Here is a 26,714-nt window from a genome sequence, read left to right on the forward strand (position 1 = left end):
CTTTTCACCAGCGATTGCTATTATTGCCGGGGAAAAGGCATTTCGGAGTGGTTAGTCACCCATGGTAGATATCTGTCGCTCAAACTGGATGTTGTGATGAATATTTAAATGAATTTATATACAATTACTTATGTATCTTTATGAACAACTTTTTAGCCTGTGGCACACCTTGCCTTGCCATCACATTTCATTAAGATCAATGAAAAAGCACAAGTGGGCTATAAGTAGAGATGACTGGGCGATTAATCAGATATGTAGGTTAGCCTGCATATGGCCAACTTTAGGCCGTGGTGGGTCAGGCATAGGGCTCATATAAGTGCAGTAACCCATAGTCAATAATAAGCTTTAAGTATCTAGTATAAATAAATCTAAAGCAACTGGACTTGTTAGGTAACTACCATGACCTGGATGAATGAAAATCTTCATAGACAATAAGCTTTAAGCTGTGTTTAGGTGGAAATTAAAAGCCAGTATCCGGTTGACGCAAGTTACTGCACCAGTGCAGATTGTGGGCAGTTTGATGCGCGTCACTTGACGGAGCAGCTGACAGCCACAGGGGCCTTTTCTGATCCCCTATAACAGCTGTTTGCAGGTATCCCATGATTACTTTTTTTTGCTTTTTAAAGATAGTGGCGTATTTGACCCTTTTAAGTCTTTAATTAGAGTTTCCAGCCTTCTTAAGCCTATAAACCATTATGGCAGCCCCTTTGAACTGTTCCCACTGCTGTCTCCAGTGCTGCTTTCCCACTGATTTTACACAGATTTCCAGAACCCTCTCAAAGTAATGGGACATAGATTTTTTTTTTTGTTTTGCAATATGGCTGTTCCATTTTCCATGCCTAAAAAATGCATTTTTACAAATGGGAAGACCTGAAGCGCTCCAGCTGGTGTGTTAAACTACACCACTCAGAACCCTTTTTGGTTGCTGAGGATACTGGGAGTTGTAGTTCACCAACAGCTTGAGGGGCTGCAGGTTTCTCATCACTCAATATTTTTCGGATGAATGGAAAGGGATTCAGCGCAGGCATATAACTACAGGCAGCTCAGAGGCATTCATCCATCCTTTTATTCTACACTTTGTCAACTGCCAGCCTGATTTGCATATGTATCAATATGATTTCCATAGCAAATACCTCATTTCCATGCACACTGGGCAGGTTTTGTTGCAGGCACAATAATTTCAAATAGCCTGGTTTGTTTATATCCTGTTCTTGCTACTCACCCTATCTTGTTCCCATAAGATTGGCAGGGCTGCCCATTTAACCATTTAGCTGGCAGTGCCTTGGCTCTCCTGGAATAGTGCAATACAGCTTTCATGTACACCTTTGCTTAACATGAGCATCATAAATAGGACTTTTGTTATGCCTTTTCATTAAAAAATCCATATTTTCCTGCTATTAGTAAGAGTACATTTTTTGTTTTACTCTTTGCCCCCTGTAAACAGCATCATTTTTTAAATGGTTACAAGGAACCCTGTATTAACACACACCTGCCTTCCCTAATCTGAAGCCTGTGTTAGGCTTTGAGATAAGGAGCCTCTAGTAATACAGAGCACGTATCTGTGGGCAAACAGTGACTGGGCAGAACTGGAAATGGAAACTGGTAAAAGGCTGTTAGAAATAATAGGTTTTAATTTCATGTTTAGCACACAAAGTAACTAACATCAACAGGAAAAAAAGTATGTTCAGTGCAAGCCATAATTATTGAGCACATGTTGGAAATGGGTTGCCCCTTTAACATAGGGCTCCAAAGGCTTTTTTCTCTGACAGTAGAGGTGATCTACAAACCACTATAGTGAAAATTCCCTTACTGAGGCATAGTGAGCAAAATTCAGTTTAGAGTGTTTTATTTCCCTACAATGCAGTGGTTTTACGCAGGATTTCATCAAACGTGCAGTTCTCTTGTTGCAAATGCCTTGCTACTACTGCAGTTGTGTGCAGTTCACCAAAATGGATGCACATAGGATCACACTTTATCACAGATCTGGAGAAGTTGCGCCCTATATTTTCAAAGTCTGTGTGGAGTTATTTCTAGTGTTCATTTTCTGTGTTCAAGTAACATGTGTATCCTGTAGTTTCGCCGTAAGTGTGCTGCGTCTATTTTCCCAGGCTGCTGTGTCAGTAGGCACAGTTGGGCCCAATTCAGAACGGCCAAGCCAGTAACGTATTTTGACATAAATACTTAGTGAGAGTGGATTTACATGCAACACACTGCAGGAAAAATCACAAGTTGCCCACTGAGCTTGCAAACATATACAAGCCCTTATAGCTTTACCTGAGCAATATCTCTATTTTTATTAATGGCCCAAAATGATCTTCTTCCTGATATAACATTGGGCTTCACACAGACATAGATGACACAGGGCCAAATCCTACATTGGGCAGTGGATGCAAACTGTGTCTGTTAGCTCTGCATTAGCCAGTCTTTAACAAAGAAGTGAACATCACTATACATATGTCCTTTTTGCCCTCTGTTGGGAACCATGTTGGGCACAGATCTGCACTCTAGGTGACCCGATTAAATGAGCACACCACTCTGTGCCTAGGCAGTGCAACAGAAGATCAATAATACATGTACATTTAAGTCACTCAAGCCTTACACTCTGTATGCTTTTATTTCCTTTTATTTATCCAGAGTCTTATAAAACCCCAGCAGCTTTTAGTAGAGGAGCAAACACCAATGTAAAAATGATTTGATTTAGACACTGGTTAATGGAATTTGGAGAATAGCAGCATCGATTCTTCTTGCAAAGCCTTTTTATCATCTGTCTGACCCTGCTGGCTAGCGGGCCCCTAACTAGCCTCTCTTATTGTGTCTGACAATGATGAGTCCTGAAGCCGCAGGTGATTGCCTCCATGTGCATAGAATGGCAATCTGTCTCAGTACAAACACCTTGAAAGAAAACCCATTCACCAAAAAATGAATTGGTTGCTGAGAAGCTTTGATATACCGGCGTGTGGTTTGATGTCAAAATACTTTGATCCCAGCAGGGGCTGTTAAGCAGTCACTTGTCTTTTTTAAGGCATTGTGCTTCAGTTCTCGGAAGATTTCTCTTTGGATGTGCTCGCTCCAGGTACACTAAAAAGGTTATGGCAAGTAAAAAAGTGTCTGAAACCATTCCACTCAATGCTGTGCAGACAATAAAAGATTTCCAACGTGCTCCGCATTCTACAACCTTTCTACTAGCTATACATTTTTGGCTTACTATAAAAGGACTACTAAACTTTTTTTCAAAATGTATAAGTTGAATTGCAAGTGAATTTTGTAAACTGAGTATAAAGTTTATAATACATCAAGGCAATGAATAACCTATACAGGACCATGAACAACCTGTAAACTACATCTTTTTTAACGGTACTCATCCATATACATACTCCCCATGACTCATTGAAACGTGTGTATTATAACAGTAGTAATGTACCCCCTTTTGTAAAATAAGAATTTTAGTTGTAACCTCAGAGTTCCATGACTTGTATACAAACTCTGCCTGTGGCCTCATGCTTTTATATGGCCATGGAACTTGTTGGTGACATCATATATCCTTATATTGTACAATAGGGGGTACATTATTCCATGTATCTGTTCTGACCAACCTTTTACATGTAGTAAATATAATAATGTTTTTAGAAGTTACGTTAAAATACCATGATCATTATAGAAGCATTATACTTGCAACCTTTTTTCTTTATATCAGCTGCAAGTGTCACTGGGTGCTGGGAGTTGAAGTTAGTAGCAGCTACTTTTTCACAGCTACTAAACTCAAGAAAATACACTGCCATAGATAATACTGAGAAGTGCTAAAACACACACACAGACAATTATCAGTAAATGATCAGCATTGACTATTTTAGTAGCCACAACATTTAGCTGCTACTAGTAGCTCTGGGTGTCCTCACCCTAAGGGCAGTGACAGACGGGAGGATTAGTCACCCTGTGACAAATCTTCGTTGGTGCGGGCGACTCCCCCCAATGCCATCCCACCGGCAATGCCATCCAACCGCCGGTGGGATGGCATACACGTCGCTACGATTTCCAGAATTAACCCGAAGTTTTGAGCTTTGAGAGGAAATGTCGGGCGACTTCCGGAAATTGCAGCATATATAGAAATAGGAGCTACCATTTGAGTTATGTAATTATTTTATTATGTTTTCTTTTTCCTTTTGACGATGTTGATAATGTAAACATTGTTCTTGTTATAAGTAAAATTAAGATAAAAATTATAGTTAAAAAAAAAAGTTTGAGAGTAAGTAAACAAATTGAAATAGAAAAATAGAAATTTTAAAGATTTTGAAAATAGAAAGGAAATTACATGATTTTAATTTTTAGTGACAATTATGAGTTATGTTTTTTTTTCTTGTTTCTTATTTTGTGAAGTTAGAAAGGAAATATTTCTGAAACCAACAGTTCATAAACAGGGCTGTCATGTTGATCGAAATGTTCTTGTTAAATGCATTTGCCTGTCAGCTTTCACATTTAGAGTTATGGGTTTACAGTCATTTCTGCTTGCATATTTTATGTGTATTCAGTTTTATGAGCAACTTGTGTCTTTTTAGCCAGAGGAAATTGTCAAAGGAAGTACTGTTCTGTTCTACCATCTTCTACTGAGCAAGGGTCCCTGATGTTCAACACTTACAGTAGACAGTCCACAGAGACCTCTAACTTGCCATCAAGTGTCAGCATGACAAAGAGTGGGTCAACTACAATAACGTGGCCAAATGGCACAAAACAATAAATCAGTGTAAGAAAATAACATCAGGCACGTATCCTGAACCGCTAGAATTACAGAAAGCAGTTGGCTCCTTTACTACTAAATGCCATAGCTGCAAGGTCCTAGGCAGCAGTATAGTTGTAAAGGGTATTTCCCTTTTATTATATACTATGATTGATTGACCCAGCACTACCTATAGCTGTAGCAGAAGCTGTGTCCAAAAGAGTAATGGTATAATAGATGATCCTTTTATCTGAGTGACTCTGGGTTTCTACTGTTTGCGGTCCCCCACTATAGGATAGAATGGTATTAACAGAATGTAGAAGAGGAAACTATACAGTACTTTTTTTAAAAATATTTATTCTCTATTATATCCCACTAATATTATACTCATATCTGTTATTCTTCAACCTTCCCTTGTTTTTATTATTTCTGTTTTTAAATCAAATGAATATGGGGTAAAACATAATGACGCAAAAACATATAAAAGGTTCAGTTTACCAGAGAAATCACTGAATCAATCATTTTTGCATTCAACTGAATTCTGAATTCTTGTATATTCATGCAAAAAAAATAAAAAAATTATATTAAATGCGACACATTCAGTTGTCTGATGCTTTAAATTCACAAGAAATTAATGGTTTGGATTTAGTATGGCTAAACCCAAATCCTACACAAAAAAAAATCTGGAATTCAGCCAAATCATGACGCTGGATCCTGCGTTTAGTGCTAGCTTCAGGTATGCAGTTTTTACAGGTATGTAATTTCTTATTTGGAAAGCTGTTATCCAAAAAGATCCGAATTATGCTCTCTGAACAGGGGCACCAGCCCGGGGGAAAAGGTAAGTCACTTGGGGGTGCCTAACATTTTGGCACCCCCAAGTGACTTTGCCTTTCCTTCTCCTTTAAGGGCAGTGGTATATAAGGCTACTCAAGGCACTTTAGTGCTATATTTTATATAATATTTACAGGTATGGGACCTATTATCCAGAGTGCCTTGACCAAATGCCAAAAAAAGTGACCAGTTATAAAAAAACTAATGGAAATGCCAAATATCTAGCATTTAGATATGTGGTTTTTCCCCAACTTATATAGATGCATTATTTAAAACTCTACAGAAAACTTTGTAACTGAGACTGAATTGGACTATAGGCTTCTGCATGGATTTGAACCAGGAACTTTCACCAATCAAAGCTGGGTCAGGTGTACCCTAATTAAATGGCTATCAGTGTAGAAACAACATTAGACGGAAAGGCTTTTTTTCATTCTAGGGGGCCATGAACAATAGGGAGAATCAGTCTATAGTCGGGCAAAGAGGAATAGAAACGGACAGGTGGGCAGAGAGGCATGATGTTTGCAGTAAGTCATTATACTGGCTAGTTGTAATAAGAGTTGCTAAGTTGAAATAGCAGTGTAAGCATTTTGCCATTGCCACTATAATTTGACCGTTGGACAGCCCTGTTCTATTAATATTTCATACAAATGATACCTTTGAATTATTCAAACCTGAAAAACAAATGAATGACAAAAACACATTACATTTTACCCTTACCTACTTTACACTGTACGGTCTGGTGAGCAAGTCCCTTATTGCACATCACCCACATTGCTGCTGGCACATATATAATTATTATTAGAATGTGCTGATGATGTCGTTGATAAAACCATTTAGTGAAATAAAAGAGGGTGTATGGCTATACTAATTGGGGACTCTCGTGGATGTCTAGACAGTGCACACTCCCAGTTTATGTACAGTGCTGCTTTAGGCACATTCATTGCTTAAGCTCTTCTGCTGACCCATTTAATAAGAACTGAGCTGGGAGATGTTATCTTCTTGCCTCAGCATATTATCTTCAAATCAGAATAATGGCCAGATAAATCCATCCTGACTCATTTTATTTGAGACATGCCACACTTTTTCATTCTGGGATCTTTTATCTCTTTTCCTTTGTGCCTGTGTTACAGAATAAAAAGGCATATTGGAGAGATATTTCTGTGTCAGTTATTTTTACTGCTTCTGGGAAGGATTTTTATTACAATTATTTTTATTATTTACTTATATATCGCTTCACAGAGATTATATTTCATCACCTGCCTTAGTGGAGCTTACATACTATGAAGGCCGGACTGGCAATCTGTGGGTTCTGGCAAATGCCAGACGGTCTGCTGTAAGATGCCATAGACAGTCACTATTGGGTTGGACTTGAAATGTCAGTTCTGAAACAGTTAGCAATTGGTCTTCATTTTTAATTATTTGCGGTTTTTGAATTATTTAGCCTTATGTTAAGTAACTCTCCAGTTTGGAATTTTAGCAGCTATATGGTTGCTAGGGTCCAAATTACCCTAGCAACAAGGCAGCATTTTTAAATGAGAAACTTGAATATGAATATGAGTTGGTCTGAAAAGAAAAAAAAACTAATAAAAAGTAACAATAACAATGAAATTGTAGCCTAATAGTAATAGCAATAGATTTTTGGGTGCCGGGGTCAGTGATGCCATTTTGAAAGCTAGAAGAGTCCGAAGAGAAATTCCAATTAGATATGGAATATGAACTGGATTTATGAATTAGATACTGGAATATGAATATGTGTGTATGAATAGAAAGATAAGTAATAAAAAGTAACAATAAAATGAAATTGAAATTGAATTCAACTAAGTTGGATCCAGTTTTTTCATTACTTTGGCATTGTCTCCATGCAACGCAACACTTCTACTAGTGCCAATAAAAATAGCCCAGCCGTGCAAATGGGATTTATTTGTGCAAAGGTGCACGTGTGTATGACATGCCATTGGGTTAATGTGTCCTGGCATCTTCAGCCATGTGAGTTCTTCACTGAATCATATTTAGCTCAGATGGTTTCAGATGAAGTAACCAGTGAAGCTTATCCTGATGAATACTGAGCTCATTGTCTGAAGCCTCAATAAAAGAGATCATTGGTGCTGCTTTTTTACATTACATTACCATTTATTTATAAAGCGCCAACATATTCCGCAGCGCTGTACAATAAGTGGGTTACATACATTGGACATACAGAGTAACATATAAAGCAATCAGTAACCGATACAAGAGGTGAAGAGGGCCCTGCCCAAAAGAGCTTACAATCTACTTTTTTATGCCAGGACTGGTAGGCTACCCGTGTTTCTCAATGGCATTGGTACATCTGGTGGCTAAAATAAATGTAGTAATGGTGCCTATGGTGATTGCTGTTATGGAAACCTTCTCTTATGTGTGCAAATTGAATTATCCAGTGTTTTGTAAGTGTACAGGTGTGGGACCTGTTATCCAGAATGCTTGGGACCTGGGGTTTTCTGGATAAGGGATCTTTAAGTAATTTGGATCTCTATAACTTAAGTCTGCTAAAAATCATTTAAATATTGAATAAACCCAATAGGCTTGTTTTGCTCCCAATAAGGTGTAATTTATATCTTAGTTGGGATCAAGTACAGGTACTGTTTTATTATTACAGAGAAAAGGGAATCATTTAACCATGAAATAAACCCAATAGGGCTGTTCTGCCCCCAATAAGGGGTAATTTATATCTTAGTTGGGATCAAGTACAGGTACTGTTTTATTATTACAGAGAAAAGTGAATCATTTAACCATTAAATAAACCCAATAGGACTGTTCTGCCCCCAATAAGGGGTAATTATATCTTAGTTGGGATCAAGTACAGGTACTGTTTTATTATTACAGAGAAAAGGGAATCATTTAACCATTAAATAAACCCAATAGGGCTGTTCTGTCCCCAATAAGGATTAATTATATCTTAGTTGGAATCAAGTACAGGTACTGTTTTATTATTACAGGGAAAAGGGAATCATTTAACCATTAAATAAACCCAATAGGACTGTTCTGCCCCCAATAAGGATTAATTATATCTTAGTTGGGATCAAGTACAAGGTACTGTTTTATTATTACAGAGAAAAAGGAAACCATTTTTAAAAATTAGAATTATTTGCTTATAATGGAGTCTATGGGAGATGGCCTTTCCGTAATTTTGATCTTTCTGGATAAGATGTTTCCGGATAACGGATCCCATACCTGTAATAATAAAACCGGTGATGATGTTGTATACGCAAGTCCTGCCATGTTGAGTTTTTATATGCCATTGAGTTTTTGGGTTTATTTCACTGGGCGGGGGTGGAAATACCTGTTGCATTCACCTTTGGGGGTTGGACTTGGATTGGTTTTTATAGTAGGTGCTTAGAAATATTTTAAGGACCTTATGACCAGAAATTATTTTTAATTGTATGTTCTCGCTCTTTAACTCTAAAGTTATACCTTTGTCAACTTTTAGTATGTTACAGAATGGCTAGTTCTAATTATAATTCTATATAATTCTAACTATAATTTTTATAGTTTTTAAATTATATGCCTCCTTTACTTTTATCTTGCCAGCTTTCAAATGGGGCTCACTGACCACAATATCTAAAAAAACAAATGCTCTACTATTTTATTGTTATGGCTACTTTTTATTACTCTTGTTTTTATTAAGGCCTCTCCTATTCATATCCCTGTCTCTAATTCAAATCAGTACCTTGTTGTTAGGATAATTTGGACCCTAGCAACCAGATAGCTGCTAAAATTTCAAACTGGAGATCTGCTGAATAAAAAGCTAAAAATGCTTTTGCTTTTTTTCTTTCTCTAAAGCCCACGTGGAAAATGAGGAGCAGTACACTCAAGCACTGGAAAAATTTGGAAGCAACTGTGTTTGTCGGGATGACCCTGATTTGGGAACAGCCTTCTTAAAATTCTCCGTCTTTACCAAGGAGCTAACAGCACTTTTCAAGAACCTGGTAAGTAACATTGCCCTAACTATAAATATATATTTAATGTGTATATTTCCATGTGCATAAGCAGTTTTAGCCCTTGGATCTTTGTGTTTACTGTTTCTGCATGGAGTCGCCTCTTAGTTACCATCAAGTACAAGGTTCTGTTTTAATATTGCAGTTACAATACATGTCTGCTTTGGAGAGCTGGGCCATTCTTGTAACACTTTGCTTTTACAGAGTGTTTGTAATTTGCATCCAAAAATGTCCCAGACCACTGGGTTCCGGTTCACCAAACGTTATTGGCTTTTACGTTGAGCAACTGTGCCTATTGGCTTCTTCCAATTTCCTTTCAATGAAAGGAACATGAACATGACAACATGAAACAGGCTGCTTAGAATGTGGCATATACATACACACACATACATATATACAAACATACATACGCACACATACATATATATGTGTGTGTGTGTGTGTGTGTGTGTGTATATATATATATAATATATATATATATATATATATATATATATAAAAAATTTTATTAATGAAAAAAATCCAACGTTTCGAGCACCAACTGTGCTCTTCCTCAGGGACAAACCCTGGGTTTGTCCCTGAGGAAGAGCACAGTTGGTGCTCGAAACGTTGGATTTTTTGCATTAATAAATTTTTTTTTGTTTTCTAACTAAGTCCCTGTGTGTGCGGCTCACTGTCTTGCTTTATACATGTTTTTTGCAAGCACCCGGGGCAGTTGATTACTATTAGGGTGTGCTCTGTTTTTCTCTGTATATATATATATATATATATATATATATATATATATATATATATATATATATATATATATATATATATATATATATATATATATATATATACTATACACATTACACCAGCACTCCGTTATATAGCTTTAAGAGAACCTAATCTTGCACACACTGAAGGAAAAATGTCTGCATTTGGTAAAAAGAGACACATGGTTTGTACAAAGTATGCATAAGCTGAGGCACCCCGTCAAGGCAGTGTCTTTGCGTCAGTCCTAACCTAGTGTAGCCCTCTTTTGCTACTGCATGAGATCTAGCACGCATTCACCTGCGTGTGGCGCTACAGGAGCCCTGAGCCTCCGCTATATGGAAGGGCAGGTACACTGATAACTGGCGTGCCTCCACCCAGGGTCAGGACAGGTTGGACTGCGGTACCCCTCCCTGGGAAACTTCTCTGATCCACAACACACAAACACAGGAAAGGTTGATGGATTTATTGGCAGGACGCTATACCTTTAAATTAGCAGAGATAGATACAGCCTGCCAGCCAGGGGCAACCTCACTCACATAACATACAGTAGGTAGTACTTTCTGAACTGCTGAGGGGAATCCCCCACTTATGTGGCAAGTGCTTCAGAGTCTTAGAACTCCCTTTGGCTTTCCGTGCCCTGAGAAGAGCACGCTTTGTTCTTCAGAGCCCTGTACAGGACCCCCTTTCCTTCCGCACCCTAAGAGAGCGCGCTTTCTGCCACTGGGGGGTTCCCAATTACTTTATTATACAGAGCACTGTGTGAGCTACCAACACCTTGCTTGTCTATCTGCTTCCTCATTCCCAGCAGCCCCCTCTTCTCTCACTTCCTTCCTGTCAGCTCACACAGGGGGTGGGGGCTCCTCCTCCTTACACAGTGACAGCACAGAGGGGAGACAAGTATACACAGCTCCCCTACACTAGTAAAAGAGAGAGTATATTTTCTTTAGCAGGATAAAGACCATACCTGCTTTTCTCTTTATTTGGCATGACCTCTTCCAAAGAAACTATTCAGCTTTTAAGCTTATAAACACCTTCTTAACTGCAAGGCTGTCCTTAAAGGCTCAAAAGCTGAATAGTTTCTTTGGAAGAGGTCATGCCAAATAAAGGGAAAAGCAGGTATGGTCTTTCTCCCCCCAAAGAAAATATACTCTCTTTTTTACTAGGTTAGGACTGACACAAGGACACTGCCTTGACAGGGCAGTTTATGCATACTTAGTACAAACCATGTAACTAAATGTGTCTCTCTTTACCAAATGCAGACATTTTACCTTCAGGGTGTGCCAGATTAGGTTTTAATTTTGTCTTAAAGCTACATAACGGAGTCCTGGGGGAATGTGTATAGTATATAATACAAACCACTCACCTATGTGCACCCAATTAGTTTTGATTGAACTGCAAATTTTGGATATATATATATATATATATATACACACACACACGTATGTGTGTGTATGTATGTTTGTATATATGTATGTGTGTGTATGTTAAATAAACCCAACAGGCTAGTTCTGCCTCCTGAAAGGATTTAATTATATTTAAGTTGGGAGTACAAAGTACTGTTTTATTATGAAAAATGAAATCATTTTTAAAAATTAGAATTATTTGCTTCAAATGATTCTATGGGAGATGACCATCCTGTAATTCGGAGCTTTCTGGATAATGGATTTCCAAATATCCCATAACTGTATATATGGATAGTGCCGCCAGGTTATTAAAAGAAAAAGGCAATGTATATTTTTAAATACACTTCCGCATTTAAAGGTCTTGTTGCTTGCAGTAATCATACATTAACTAAACCACAGCAGAATGCATTAAACTTGAGGTTTAAGATTTGCTCTGTATTTTCACTAATATGTATGTAGCACTTATATAAAAAGTATGTTTGCTGCAGCAAGAAATTATTGTTGTGGTATTGTGAAATGAGAAATAGAAAGTGCAAACACTGGCTGAGATTTCACACTTCAGCTGCAGAATGACACTTCCCCATTACGTTCCTGCTAGATGTGTTTGTAGTCGATCAGATTTCCATGCGGTGCAGATTGGAACTGAATGCCACTGCTGTTTTGATTTGAAAGGAAGATAAGTTGAGCTAACATTAATTCTTGCTCTAGGTGTGTCACGATCACATTCTTCTGGTTTGGCTTTACATTTCCCCAGAATTCTTAGCAAAAGTGCTGGGCCTCCAATGCCAGATATGCCTAGCGGGGCTCATATACTAATAAAGGTACTACCAGTGCCGAAGCTCAATGTAACCAACCAGCAATTTTTTTTTTTTTACTGTCTGGCTTGTAGAATGTTAATCAAAGTTTATTGTTGGTTGTTACTGGTTACTGCTTTGCTGCAGTGCTTATATAAATGGCACGTGTAACCCGGCATTAAAGGGACATGTAGTGTAGAGAACAGGTGGTTGCCATTGCCTTATGCATAGGGCCGGGCGATATACCGTTTAATACCGAATACCGGTGTTATTTTTCAAACTATATTAATTTTTCAGATACCGCAATACCGGGGTGTCAGGGTACTCACCCGCGCGACCCGGTCTCGCGCGCCTCCTTGCGTGCACGCGTCCCGTTGTCCGCGGGACCTGCGTCAAAGCGCACATACATGTCAAAGTGTGCACGTCCGTGACGCGCTGACGGCGCCGGTTCTGCGCATGCGTGGGGGGTATTTAAAGCTATCAAACGCCTCCTCCTGTGCTATGTTGTCTGCGGCCTTGCCTGGGAAACTAAGCCTGCCTGATTTACCTTACGACTTTCTGTTGCCGATCCTTCGCTTGCCTGACTCTGATTTCAATACTGCAGTAATTATTCTCTAATTTATTAGGAAATGGGGTTAACACCTAATCATGCATGGAAAAAAAAATACCATCAAATACCGTGACACAGATATAATTTTGAAAAATACCGTGATATAAATTTTTGGTCATACCGCCCAGCTCTACTTATGCATCTCTAAAAATAGAAGAACCATACCTGTAAACATTGTCTTTTCTACTACTTTTTTTTAAAAAAATGTTTGCAAAACCCTTGGTATCACTACCTGGTAATTCTGTTTTACACACTTCCTACTGAATTTCTGGGGTTGGACGTCAGGACACTCCCACTGCTCATTTGTGACACGGACCAGAAAGGATTTATGGAAAGCTTCATTACAGATGTAATCTTTAATAGTAGAAATTCTGTTAGCCTAAATTTAATCAGATCATATATTCACTTTAATTTAGAAGATGAAAGTGAATTTTAGATTTTTTTTTGTGTACCATTTAAATCACTACCCCTTATGTTTATTTCTGAATGTTATGAATGCTGCAGACGGAGTCTGCACACAGTGGACATGACTTTGCTCAAGGTGGATGCTGTTACTTGGACAACCATAGCTCTCAGATGGATGCTGTTGGTGGGAGATCCATAGCTTGCAGGTGGATGCTGTTGGTAGGAGATCCATAGCTTGCAGGTGGATGCTGTTGGTAGGAGAACCATAGCTCTCAGGTGGATGCTGTTGGTTGGAGATCCATAGCTTGCAGGTGGATGCTGTTGGTAGGAGAATCATAGCCTGTAGGTGGATGTTATTGCTAAGATAATGATAGCTAGAGGGTGGATGGTGTTGCTAGGAGAACCCAAGCTTGCAGGTGGATGCTGTTGCTAGGATAAACAGGTGGTTCTCCTAGCTTACAGGTAGATGTTGTCCATTGGGATTTCTTGTAGAACGGTTTGGAAAGGGTAATAAACCATAAAAGGGAAACTCACTGCAATCTTTTAACCTTCTCCCTCTCCAACAGCTATAATATATACAAGTAACAATTGATAGATAAAATGTGCACGTATTTGAATTTATTTCAAGCCAATATATGCACCTATTGTGAGGTGTTTGTTGTTGAAAATGTAACCATTAAAATCCCAGGCATGGTTTATCAGGCTTCCTATGCACATGTATGTATGTATGTATGTGTATGTATGTACAGAAAGAGAGAAGGGCACGTGCACTGGCATATCTCTTTCTGATGGGCTCTGATGCAACCATATGGTTTCAATGAAGGACAGTGGGGTATAGACAGGAGGGCACATTTACAAATGTTTGTTAAAAAAAAAAAAAAGGGGACTCTCTCTTTTTTCTCTCTTTTTTTTCAAGCACTGGGTGCATGTATGGCTGTAGGGACTCCCTGCTGGTTCCTAAGCTAATCATTATCACTAATAATAATGGCGGAAGGACAACAAGCAGCAGATTCCATAGTTCTTATCCATATGCTTCGGGGAAATGTGCTGACTGCTACATTAGTCTGACAGTGAAATATGGCTTCTGTGTTTACATAACAGATCATCCGTATGGAATAAGCAGGAAATTGGCTGCGTTATTGCTTTTAATGCTGAATGTATATTCTCCTGCTTGTAGATCTTACAGGGAACAAGTATGTTGAAATGCTGATGATGCAGAGAACTGCGCTGAAGACCCTTATTTTTATTGTTGCACCACTGATTTATTTTTAAGTATTTTTGTCTTATGTAATGTATTTGTTTATATCAGACCCCATGCCGCCTGGGAGCTAGAAATCAGGAATATGTAATGTAAAAATAATGATGTAGTATTATTTATTATCTAACTATATGGGAGGTCTATTCATGGGGTATGGAGGCTGACGGAAGGCTGTTTGGTATGCTGAGTTGGAGGGGCGGGGTGCCAGACCCTAGGCTACAGGTGGGTTCTAACTAGTCCTACTTGTTCACATGCAGACAAACAGAGGGAAGAGGAATAACAGCTGGTGCTCACTCTTCAGTGTTCAATTATTTTCCCTCCCTCCATGCACTGAAATGATTTGAGTGAGGTTCAGATTGGGATCAGAATGAAACAGGTGTTCTTTTGGGAATTGGAATGCTCAGTTATGCCCAACCTTGCTAGTAAATAATACAGATTCATAAACAAGCCCAGGGAACACTCAGGTGGGTAGAGGCAAACCCTCTGGACATAAATACCATATCTGCCTGTGCATTGGCCACGCTAATGATATGCCACAGCCAAGCAATGTTCCTAGGCACTAATTAGCTACAGGCTTCTCTGTGTTTGGGCCTGCTCTGCCGCCAGTTATGACAAGTGAGTTTGCGCTAGCCAAATGCACTTAAGGGGCTTGGACTGCTGGGGCACTCATTAGATCGCTCTGGTCATGCCTGCTGGGCAAAGTATTTATCATTCCTTTGCACTTTATAGTCGTAGGGGGATTCCATTGGGAATTGGCAGTGCCAATTCATGAGCACTGCCACATTCTCCTATAGCTTAAAAGCTAAATCAGTGGTTAAAGCAGAGGTTGTCAGGCCCCCCTGTGTGTTTAAATATTTGGTCAGGTCTCCTTAGCTCATAACAAGCTGAAAGATGGTCATACAAGTCACTCCCCAAGTGTAGGGACAGCCTAGACAATAAATATACATTTGCTCTTACTTTTTAGCCTAATTTACATTTTGGCTTGCCCTCCTTTTGTTGGTTTGGGCATAGACTTACATTTTGGCAGCCGCTATCTGACCAGCAGCCTGCGATTATCCCATTCGTATAAATGGGATCCAGAAATATAAAATCTGCATCACTAACCCTTTGTAAATTTACTGCCAGTGGCATAGATTCTGCATCATGAGAAGGTTGCTAGACAAATAAATGTATCATGTAATATTTACAGGAAGGGTAAAGGTTCACTAATGCACTTCTGCTGAATTGTGCTTCGTACAGGGAATTATCTATGCTGCCCATAGTGTTATGTTATCTGTTGTTCCAGGCATTGAGAAAATGATAGAATGGGGTGTTTTGATCACCATGACCTCCTCTGGGGTGTTGCTGCCTAAGGGAATGGGTGCTGTGATCTCTGTGTGTGGAAAATATCTATTCAATCACTTCTCAATATTTTAGGCAAACAAATACAAAGGGAAAATTTAAGTAAAATATGACCTGTCATTTATGTGTATTGGGGTTTTAAAGGGGAAGTGAAATTTGTCCACTTCTACAGATTTGCATTTGATGTTTTATAGATTTTTAGGATATGGTTTATAGCACTGAAACATATACATGGACTTGTTTGCAGTTAGTTGAATAATGATTTGACTTTTGATAATGCATGTGAATAATGCAAAATGTATGAATATTGTTATTTATTTCCACTTTGGTTTGTAACTGGCTTGTTCAAAAATATTCTCTGTGGTTTCTCCCCCAGGTACAGAACATGAATAACATTATCACATTTCCACTGGACAGCTTACTGAAGGGAGATCTTAAAGGGGTAAAAGGGGTATGTAGCTTGGTTATTAACCTTTTAATTTCATATTGCGATAACATCGAAATTTTGCATTATTTCTATCAGTCCCTTCCCCAGTGGAGCTTGCAATCTAAGGTCCCTATTAAAGCTCATATAGTCAGTTTCACTAGGAGCTAATTAAAGGTATCATATACACCTATACACACCTTCTTTTTCAATATAAGCAAAATAACAAGCTTGCACTAAAAATACATTCTGTCAATTATTTTATATAAAAATAATATTTAGGACTTTTTAAAAATCATAAATCAGTAAAAGAACAACGTATTTTGCTTTCATACTTTCATAATCTTGATTATTAAGCTGAGTTAGTTTGACTAGAGATACTGAGCTCTTTATAAACAAACCCATCCCTTTACCATTTGTGTTCCATTTGTTTTGGCTTTCAGATAAGCAGAAGCCCATTATTCAGGGGGGTTCTCTGTGCTCTGGGAATCTTATTATCTATCTTGCAAGAACCAAACATGGTGCTGCTTTATTTTAGCTCAAGAAATAAAAAAAAAAACAATCCCTATTTGTGGTACAAGGGGGTATACTGCTCCTTTAACCTGCCTGTATGTTTTTGGACAGACACAGAAATGACTTATAAACCCCTTGCAGTGCTTTCGACGAAATCGAACTGAGGACCCCATCTATGCAGGGCAGCATTGCACCACCATGGTTTATGTACTATTTTTTTAGTGAACTTAAAGTGTATTTAAATGTGCTCTATAGGGTTACAGAAATGTACAGGAAATCCTAACAGATAGCTGCTTATTTGCTGCCTCACTGACGTATGGCTGGGTAACTGTTTCATGACATGCTACTGCATGCAAGGCACAGAACAATATATACCCTATATTATTTCACTTTTCCCTCGGGTATGAAACCTAAATATCTGACTTATTGGGGGAAACCTTGGAAGGCCAACTCTCTATCCTCTCTCCAGGCATGACCATTTCTCTTCCTCCTCTCCCCTTTACACTATTAGGTTAACCTCTCCCCTCCTTCTTACTTCTTCCTTTCCCTCTAGTTATAAAGCTTATTGATAACTAAGTTATATCTCATAAAATAATAAGCTTTAGCTCTGTTATGGATATATACTTTGAGTATTTGCCAGTGATTGATGTTAATTATTCTCATATTTGTATTATGTACTGATATGTTGAAGTCTCTCCATAAACTCTTGAAAAAGAAAAAAAGGGCAAAAAGTTTGTTAAACACCCTATTCATTGAACGCATGTTGAACTGTTAGTATGCTGTCTCTTTAAATTAAACAGGCTGAAGTTAGTACTGGCACAAATTTATTTGTGGGGAACTCCTGCCAGGGCCCACCAATGGCATCTTTATACAGGTTCCACTGGTACATTAAAGGAACAGTAACACAAAAAAAATTAAAGTGTATAAAAGTAATTCAGATATAATTCTCTGTTGCCCTGCACTGGTAAAACTGGTGTGTTTGCTTCAGGAACACTACTATATTTTATATAAATAAGCTGTCGTGTAGGCATGGGGCAGCCAATCAAGCTCGAGAAAAGGCACAGGTTACATAGCAGATAACCGATAAGCTTGCAGAATATGAGGATGAGGGCACATGGAGTGTTTCCTCCGCTGCTTGCAGCCTGCATTGTTATTTTTTGCAGGCTGAGAGAAGCGGATCTACTCCCTTACACACCTCAGTTAAACTGCACTGACAAGTACAGCTTACACCTCGATTATGTGTAGCTGAGTGGGTATCAACCCAAAAATGTGAAGCAGGCTGAGAGCAGCGGAGGAAACCCTCAGCCTCTTGGTGTTTTATAGAGCTTATCTGTTATTGCCTATGAAACCTGTGCCATTGAGCCCTGTTTCAAATTGAATAGTTAACCCCATGGCTACACAGCAGCTTACAGTGTTTATATAAACTATAGTTGCATATTTTATTATACACAATCATGAAATGTTTGCTAATTTGTTTTTTTATTTTAATTAGGAATTGAAAAAGCCATTCGAAAAAGCCTGGAAAGACTATGAAACTAAAGTGTAAGTTTCAATATGTATATATATATATTTACCAAAGCCGGCACTCACGTCAAAGTTGAGCAAAGGATGCCTGGGTGCAGAATCAAAACTCAGAACAAGATGCTTTAGAAAAAGATGCCGCACTCACAGGACTTAGTGCAAAATCAAAAGTTCATTTATTAATTCAAACGTTACACTAACCTTTCGGCTGTCTCCACAGCCTTTTTTTTTTTTAAAAAGGCTGTGGAGACAGCCGAAACGTTAGTGTAACGTTTGAATTAATAAATGAACTTTTTATTTTGCACTAAGTCCTGTGAGTGCGGCATCTTTTTCTAAAGTATATATATATATATTACTATAGATATGTAGGTGTACCTGGAAATAAGCCTAGGATTCCAAAGCTGCAAGGCAGCAGTGTATACCATTGGGCTGTAAAAGCATTTCAAAGATTTACACTAGCTAATACTGTAATTATGGCTAATATTAATATTTCAGCAGTTGGACAAAAACCTGACTGTTCATAAGGCAAAAAACTTAATTCATTTTGGAGTCAGCTGGAGACTCTCGGCATTAAAGTTCAGCTGTAGAACAGCAGTTCCACAGGCACAATCTTGCAGGCAGGCATGGGCACAATCTAAGCACTCTTTTAGAGTTCATTAATCTCTCAGGAGATTTAACAGTACTGCGTTCATGGTAACCTCTTAGTAGATCAAAGCAGGAACCACTGCAGAAGCCCATTTCGCAATTCTCTCCATATGTTCTTAGGAAAGATTATAGGGCTAAATTACATCTGCAAGCACAGCAGGCAGCTTGCACTTTTCTCCACAGTAAGTTGCGCCTAAAACCACTTTCATTAAAGGTAGTTGCATTAAAATGCACTCTCCACACTTCCCTTCAGTTGCTAAGCCCTTCCTGCCTTTAGTTCCAAATTGGGCATTGTTTGCCTATTGATGCTGGGGAACCCTGAATTCACCTCCTGCCCAGTGGGTATCTCCAGGGTTCCCTTAGCAACTGCACATTAGCGACAAAGCAAATGTGCAGTTGCATCCAGCTTGCGCTCAAAACTGCACTTGTATGACATTGTAAAGAAGAAATCACACCTATATGAAGCTCTTCCCCTGAAAGTGGCCTCATACACAGATATGATTAGACTGTGGGCAACTTGCCACACAGTTTAGACAGTTTATTTACCTATGTATCTAGGGGTGTTGGGGGGGGGTAACAGCAGATCAGAAAGTGGCCCATTAGCTTGAATGAGCAGATCAGTGATACGTGAACAAACAAATAAAACACAATCCAAACACTTAGCTTGTGACTGAAAACATATAAATTGGACCTACATGGCTACAACTTGGCCAGTAAGCAACTTTATATACTACAGATGGCTTAGGGATTATTGCTTATGGGTTATAATGGCTCTTTGTTACATAAGGGTCAGAGCAAAACTCATCATGTGCTTTGGGTGCTGCCTTAATTTCTTCCTTATAAACTTTAATTTAAAATAGTCCAATATAGAAGATACACACACTACATTCCTAGAAATTTACGTTTGTCCCAAATAATATTTCTTTAGCCTGTCTATGACCGCTCTGCGCTTTTATGGCATGTGGCCTATGAATATTGAAAGCTGATTTTCTTTCAGATTTGTGGGTCAACATGTAAATAGAATTAATAAAAACTGTATCCTATACTATCATGTTTTTATTTTATTTATTTATGTATTTGCGTGATGTAGGACCAAAATTGAAAAGGAGAAGAAGGAGCACGCCAAGATGCATGGTATGATTCGCACTGAGATCAGTGGGGCTGAAATTGCTGAGGAAATGGAGAAAGAAAGACGGGTTTTCCAGCTCCAAATGTGTGAGGTAAGAGCGGTGGTTAAAACATGAACTGTATGTGCAGAATCAAGGATACAGGAGAAAGCAGTTATGTTAGGCACAACCCGTGTGTCTATGAAACTGCCCATTCTTAAACTCATTTGCTTATGTTCAGATGTTGTTTTGGGATTATCCTGTTCACTGGAAGGGACATCTTACTTGCAGTTAGTAAAGCTAAGCAATAATTCTACGACACAAGTTGGGCCACTGGAGCTTCCATAAGTCTATGGAAAACCCTCAACAGCAAGATGGCAGCTCAGTATCTGGGCAGCATAGCCCACTATGTCATAATGTTTTAGTTACCACCTATAGTAAATAGACTGTTTGTAAACAGAGATGCACTAAATCCAGGATTCTGTTTGCAGTTCTGCTGATCAAAGCAGTTTTTGTAGGATTCAGATTTCACTGAATCCAAGTTCTTGGCTGAACTGAATCTGAAACCTTCATGGTGTGTGATTTTAAAACAAAAGCTTGCATCACATATGAAGGAACATTTTTACCTGTAGCTGGATATGGTTCCAATGAAGAACTCAATTGTCAACATCAGAGGCTCCTGCACAGGCCATCCCCTGCCCCCTCCAAAGCTGCATAAACCCGACTCGTCCAAGGGGTCCCTTTACCTGTGCACCAAATGCAGAGCTGCACAGCAGGGTTGGCAGCTTCTACTTTGGCCACTTAACATCCTGTCTGAGAGTCAAAGCTTATCTGGTTGGCAGGTCATGAAACTCCGATGTGACTTGTTCTATTTTTAAAAGAGAAGGAAAGTCATTTTGGCATTTTACTGCCAATAGATTCACCACATTAGTGCCACCTAGAACACTATATTTATGTTGCAGAAAGCATTACCATTCCTGAGTAAACAGCCTTAGAAGCTCCATCCATTTGTATAAGATAGCAGCTGCCATTTTAGCTTGATCTCCATAGCTTCCTGCTGCAGCTCTAGCAGTTTGTAGCATAGATCACACATTCTGATGGGAGGGGGGAGCAGGAGAAGGGAGAGAGGAGAATGCTGCGCAGACTCTGGCCCTGGGAATGAAGGATTTTTCTGAGAGAGGAAGCCAGATAACCAAGAACATGTTTACAAATAAGGAGACAAGAAATCCTGTGTTTCTTTTGATAGAGCTTTTCTGTGAGTGCTTATGGCTGTATTTACATAGACCTTTCTGATAAAGCTTACTCAGTTTTTTCCCTTTTTTCTCCTTTAAAGCAGACACAAGCCACAAGTAACTTACTGAATAAGTAATAAAAGGCACTAGCTTTGCCCAGGTGCAGTAACTCATAGCAACCAATCTGATGTTTGCTTTTAAACAGGCAACCAGTAAATTATATCTGCTGATTGCTGCTGGATGAAAGAACTATGACTACAGCCTCCTGTCTTTGTATAGTGATGGAGACATCAGGGGTATGCATGTTATTAATATGTAATTTCTTTAAATACAGAAGTTTCAGTGATTCATGGGGCACAATTGAGACCCATGAACACTTCAAATTATAACTTGTGAGATTACTCAGCACCATGTGGACGAATGTGGCTCACAGATCTTGTGTTTTATAATGTGCACATATAAGTAAATGATCACAGTCATAAACTGCCATAGGCTGACTTAAGGTGGCCATACACGTGGCGATCTGACGATGTTTCGTACGACCATCGGTCGCACAAAACATCGTAAGATCCGCCACACACCATTCAGGGCTGAATCGGCAGGTAAGGAGGTAGAAACAATAGGATTTCTACCTCCTTCTGCCGATTCAGCTCTGAAGGGAGAATTTTGGTCAGGCGCCTTCTATGGCGCCCGATCAAAATTTTCAAACTGGTCCGATCGGCGAGTCGTCCGATATCAGCAGCTTCCTGCGATATCGGTCGACTCGCCGACATGCCATACACGCACCGATTATCGTACGAAACGAGGTTTCGTACGATAATATCGGTGCGTGTATGGCCACCTTTACTTGGGGTTTATCCATCCAATTTGCCAGTGGAGTAAATTGATGGATATTGTTTGATTTGGACATCCACGAGTATGGAAAGAATAATGAAATGAATGAAAGCACTGCCTTTATCAGGTTTCAGTACTCTGACCTTAGCTTAGCAGTGTAACCCTTGATTTATTTATTGCTTTTATTTGAACTGCCCTAGGTTTGCACTTGCAACAGGGAATCATTAAACTGAAGGGTTACAGGCGATAAAGTGCTAAAGATCAACACATCATTTACATATGGTTAAATGCAAGTATAAGCACATATGACTGCATCACAGTACACTTGTCAAAATGGTAATCTGATGCATTTTGTGCATTTCACAACCCCAACATTCATTTAAAAATGTATCAAATGCTAATAAATTGTGCATGCCGCATAGAATGATGCTTAAAATGCAACTGATTCAAAGGGCTTGCGTTGAAGCTCATCTGTTTGTGCAATTTACTTTGTATTTGTTATCTCACATGCAAGAAACTGCCGTGTCCTTGTGCTCTCTGCACTCCCTTAGGCCAGAGGTGGCACAAAGCTGCTTTAGAGCAGCCTATGAATTATATATGAGCGGTAACTAAGTGTTGTCACAGACCCACAATATGTGTGTTCCTTCCTATTACACCAGTCCCACCCAGTGTCTGCCAGCCTGGCAAACAGAATTTACTGGGATTCAAACGCAGAATATTCAGTTTTCTCTGCAGCCCATACATTTGCATCGCTAGGGCTGCAGGAGGAAACTTTGTGTGACTTTGGAAAACGAAGCAACGCATATGCCTTTCCACTGGTGTTTCGCTTTATTGTCAGTGAAAAGTCATTTCAGAGATATTAGCAGAGTTCTAACCATGTGCGACTAATCTCCCCGTTGGCCATTAGGCTTATTGTGCAGGTACAGGAGATGTTATGCTTGTGACCTCGGTTTTCCAGATAAGGATTTTTTTTTTTGCTACTTGGATCACCATTCCATAAAACATTAAATAAAACCAATAGGATTGTTTTGCCACCCATATGGATTCATGCATCCCTTGGACCGATTTGGCAGCTTATCGGCCCATGTAGGGGAAATGACGACTGGCCTGCCCGACCGATATCTGGCCTGAAATTGGGCTGATAGCGATCGGGCAGGTTAAGAAATTCAGTCAGATCAGGGACCGCATCGGCTGTTGATGTGGTCCCCGAACCAACTGCACCTATTCCATAATTCGATCGTTCGGCTCCAAACAACCCAATTAACCTAAATTCCCCAGATATTGCCCACCCGTAGGTGGGGATTTCGGGAGAAAATCCGCTCGCTTGATGACCTCGCCAGGCGAGCGGATCTTTACGTATATGGCCACCTTTAGTTACAATCAAGTACAAGGTACTGTTTTACTATTAGGGAGGAAATGGAAATAGCTTTAAAAAAAATAACTTTTCATGTGTGGATACACAGGTCCTTGAGGAAGGTCACACTGCAGTGACTGAATCGTCTTTGCTTATACAGTGAAACCCAAACGGTTGACTTTCATCTTGTAATTTTTGTTCACCACCAGGAAATCCCCAGAACAATGGAAAACCAAAAGCCTATGCTTCCATGTTATTAACTCCTAATCCAGCAGATCTAGAACCCTCCCACATACAAACCATAACATGGAATTTAAACTCTGTACAACCACAAAACCATTTATTCTGCTTTCTATGGAAACACTAGCAATTCCTCAAAAGTAATAAAAAATTTTCACATTTTGATTGGTTCCTAGGGGTTAATGGAGTAGGGCAAACTGACTTTGTTACTGTATGTTGTCCATTATCATTTCTGGTTTATTGGCTTTGGTACATGCTCTTATTTATTATCTATGTATGTTAATTATATATCACTTGATTTTCACAGTGAAATTTTATCATTCACATCAGTCCCTTACATTGCTCCTTTTTATCAGGTGCCAATGAACCTGCCGGTATGTTTTTAGAGTACTGGTGGGGGATCTATTATCTGTAATGCTTGGCACCTGGGGTTTTCCGGAAAACAGATCTCTCAGTAATTCACATCTCCATACCTCAAATCTGAAAAAAAAAAAATATATATATAAACATTAAATAAACCCAATATGGTAGTTTTGTCACCAATATGGATTTATGCAGCCAAGTAACACTCAAGTAAAGGGTGCTGTTTTATTGTTACAGAGAAAAAGGAAATGATTTTAAAAATGTCTAGTATGTAGTTTTCAGATAAGGAAAGGTATTGGATCTGTTATCCAAAAAGGTGGGTTCTGTTATTTTTTATCTCCATATGATAAGGGGCACATTTATCAAAGAACTATTTTCGTTATATTACGCAACTTTTTTTGTGCTTTGCATCAATTTGTGTGACAAAATCGTATTTGTCGCAACAACTGCGAAAGTTTCGGAATTCATTCAAGCTTCAGTATCGTGACTTTCCTTTGGCCAGGTTGGAGCTGCAGAGTGCAATTGATTCCTATGTAAGGCTTCCAAAAACATGCATTGAAGGTTCAAAGAAAGATTTTTGCGCTGTTAACGATCATTCGGATATGACAATTTCATTACTTTCAGATCCTCTCACAATGTTTTCGTACGACCACAATACGAATTTTCGCACAATTAACACACATCAGAAATTTTTATAGTTGCTCCGAATTTTTTCCAATCGTTCTTTTAACAATCTGAAATCGTACTTTGATAAATCTGCCCCTAAGTCTACTAAAAAATCATTTGAACATAAATTAAACCCAACAGGATTGTGTTGCCACCATAATTATATCTTAGTGGGGATTAAGTACAAACCACTGTTTTTATTATTGCAGAGAAAAAGGAAATCTTTAAAAATGTTAAAAATTTGATTAAAATGGAGTCTATGGGATATGGCCTTCCTGCAATTTGCAATCTTTCTGGAAAACAGGTTTCCGAATAACGGATTCCATACCTGAACTTGTATCTGAAGAAACTGCTCTCTGAGATAGGGACAAAATACTCCTTGCAGAAAGTGCCCGGGCTGAACCAAAAACTGACATAATTATAAACCCCTGGCCAAGTCAGTATTGTCATTCACTATTAGCAGCAGCATCTGTTGTGCAGGAATGTTAGTCATTGATTCTATGCTTAACTTTAAGCAAATGAAACGAGAAGCATGACCCCCCACACCACTGCTAAACAGAAATACGGAATGTTACCGTTTACCATTGCTCTGCGTTATGTGTCTGTGTTAGGGTTGCCACCTTTTGCAGTGGCTAACTCTGGACGAGGCCTGACATCACATTGTGAAAACCGGGCAGGAGGTTTTCCGAAAACCGGGCTGTCCGGGTCAAAACCAGACAGGTGGCAACCCTAGCCTGTGTGTGCGAGCAACAGAAACTTGTATATTGGCGCAGTCCCAATAAATAAAGGACTCTTCCTGATCACTGAAAGAAGTGAGGGAGGCAAGGGAAGCAGTTACTGGCAACATGCACCCTTCATATGATCAACCTGCACCCCCCTCATATGATCAACATGTACCCCCCTCATGTGATCAACCTGCACCCCCCTCATATGATCAACCTGCACCCCCCTCATATGATCAACATGCACCCCCCTCATATGATCAACATGTACCCCCCTCATGTGATCAACATGCACCCTTCATATGATCAACCTGCACCCCCCTCATATTATCAACCTGCACCCCCCTCATATGATCAACCTGCATCCCCCTCATATGATCAACATGTACCCCCCCTCATGTGATCAACATGCACCCTTGATATGATCAACATGCACCCTTGATATGATCAACATGCACCCCCCTCATATGATCAACATGCACTTCCCTCATATGATCAACATGCACTCTTCATGTGATCAACATGCACCCTTGATATGAGCAACATGCACCCTTGATATGAGCAACATGCACCCTTGATATGAGCAACATGCACCCTTGAAATGAGCAACATGCACCCTTGATATGATCAACATGCACCCTTTATATGATCAACATGCACCTCTCATATGATCAACATGCACCCCTCATTATCACAGGCCTGGATTTATGCTCAGGCAAAAGCCCAGGCTTAGGGAGGCAGGCAGCCCACTAGCCGCGCCTGCACTGCATACTGGACGCGAGTCCCCAGTGCAGCTGCTGGTCATGAAAGCGCCTGAGGGATGCAAGAGTGGGGGTGGCAGCAGTTGGTAGTGCGTATGGGGTGGGTGGTGAGAGAGGCCTAGGGGTGCACCACTTTTAAATTCTGCCCTGTATGATCAACATGTGATTTTTTTTTTATATTAAAATGTAAAAGTGTTGCTTTCTGTAGCAATTACATTTGCAAATAGCTTTAAAACCACTGGGAATGAAA

The 26,714-nt window shown here is 39.4% G+C and overlaps 1 protein-coding gene across 3 annotated transcripts in view; it reads left to right on the plus strand.

Annotated features, from left to right (window-relative positions):
- The window catches only part of asap2 (ArfGAP with SH3 domain, ankyrin repeat and PH domain 2), a 103,531-nt gene that overhangs the window by 40,229 nt on the left and 36,588 nt on the right, over positions 1-26,714 (plus strand). For all 3 annotated transcript variants that reach the window (XM_002935032.5, XM_004914478.4, XM_012963462.3), the window contains exons 3-6: positions 9,359-9,504; positions 16,460-16,534; positions 18,513-18,562; positions 20,277-20,406. In XM_002935032.5, coding sequence (XP_002935078.3) covers positions 9,359-9,504; positions 16,460-16,534; positions 18,513-18,562; positions 20,277-20,406 — 401 coding nt within the window. The remainder of the gene's footprint in view (positions 1-9,358; positions 9,505-16,459; positions 16,535-18,512; positions 18,563-20,276; positions 20,407-26,714) is intronic.

This window comes from Xenopus tropicalis, chromosome 5 (genome assembly GCF_000004195.4).
Source record: "Xenopus tropicalis strain Nigerian chromosome 5, UCB_Xtro_10.0, whole genome shotgun sequence".
NCBI lineage: Eukaryota > Metazoa > Chordata > Amphibia > Anura > Pipidae > Xenopus > Xenopus tropicalis.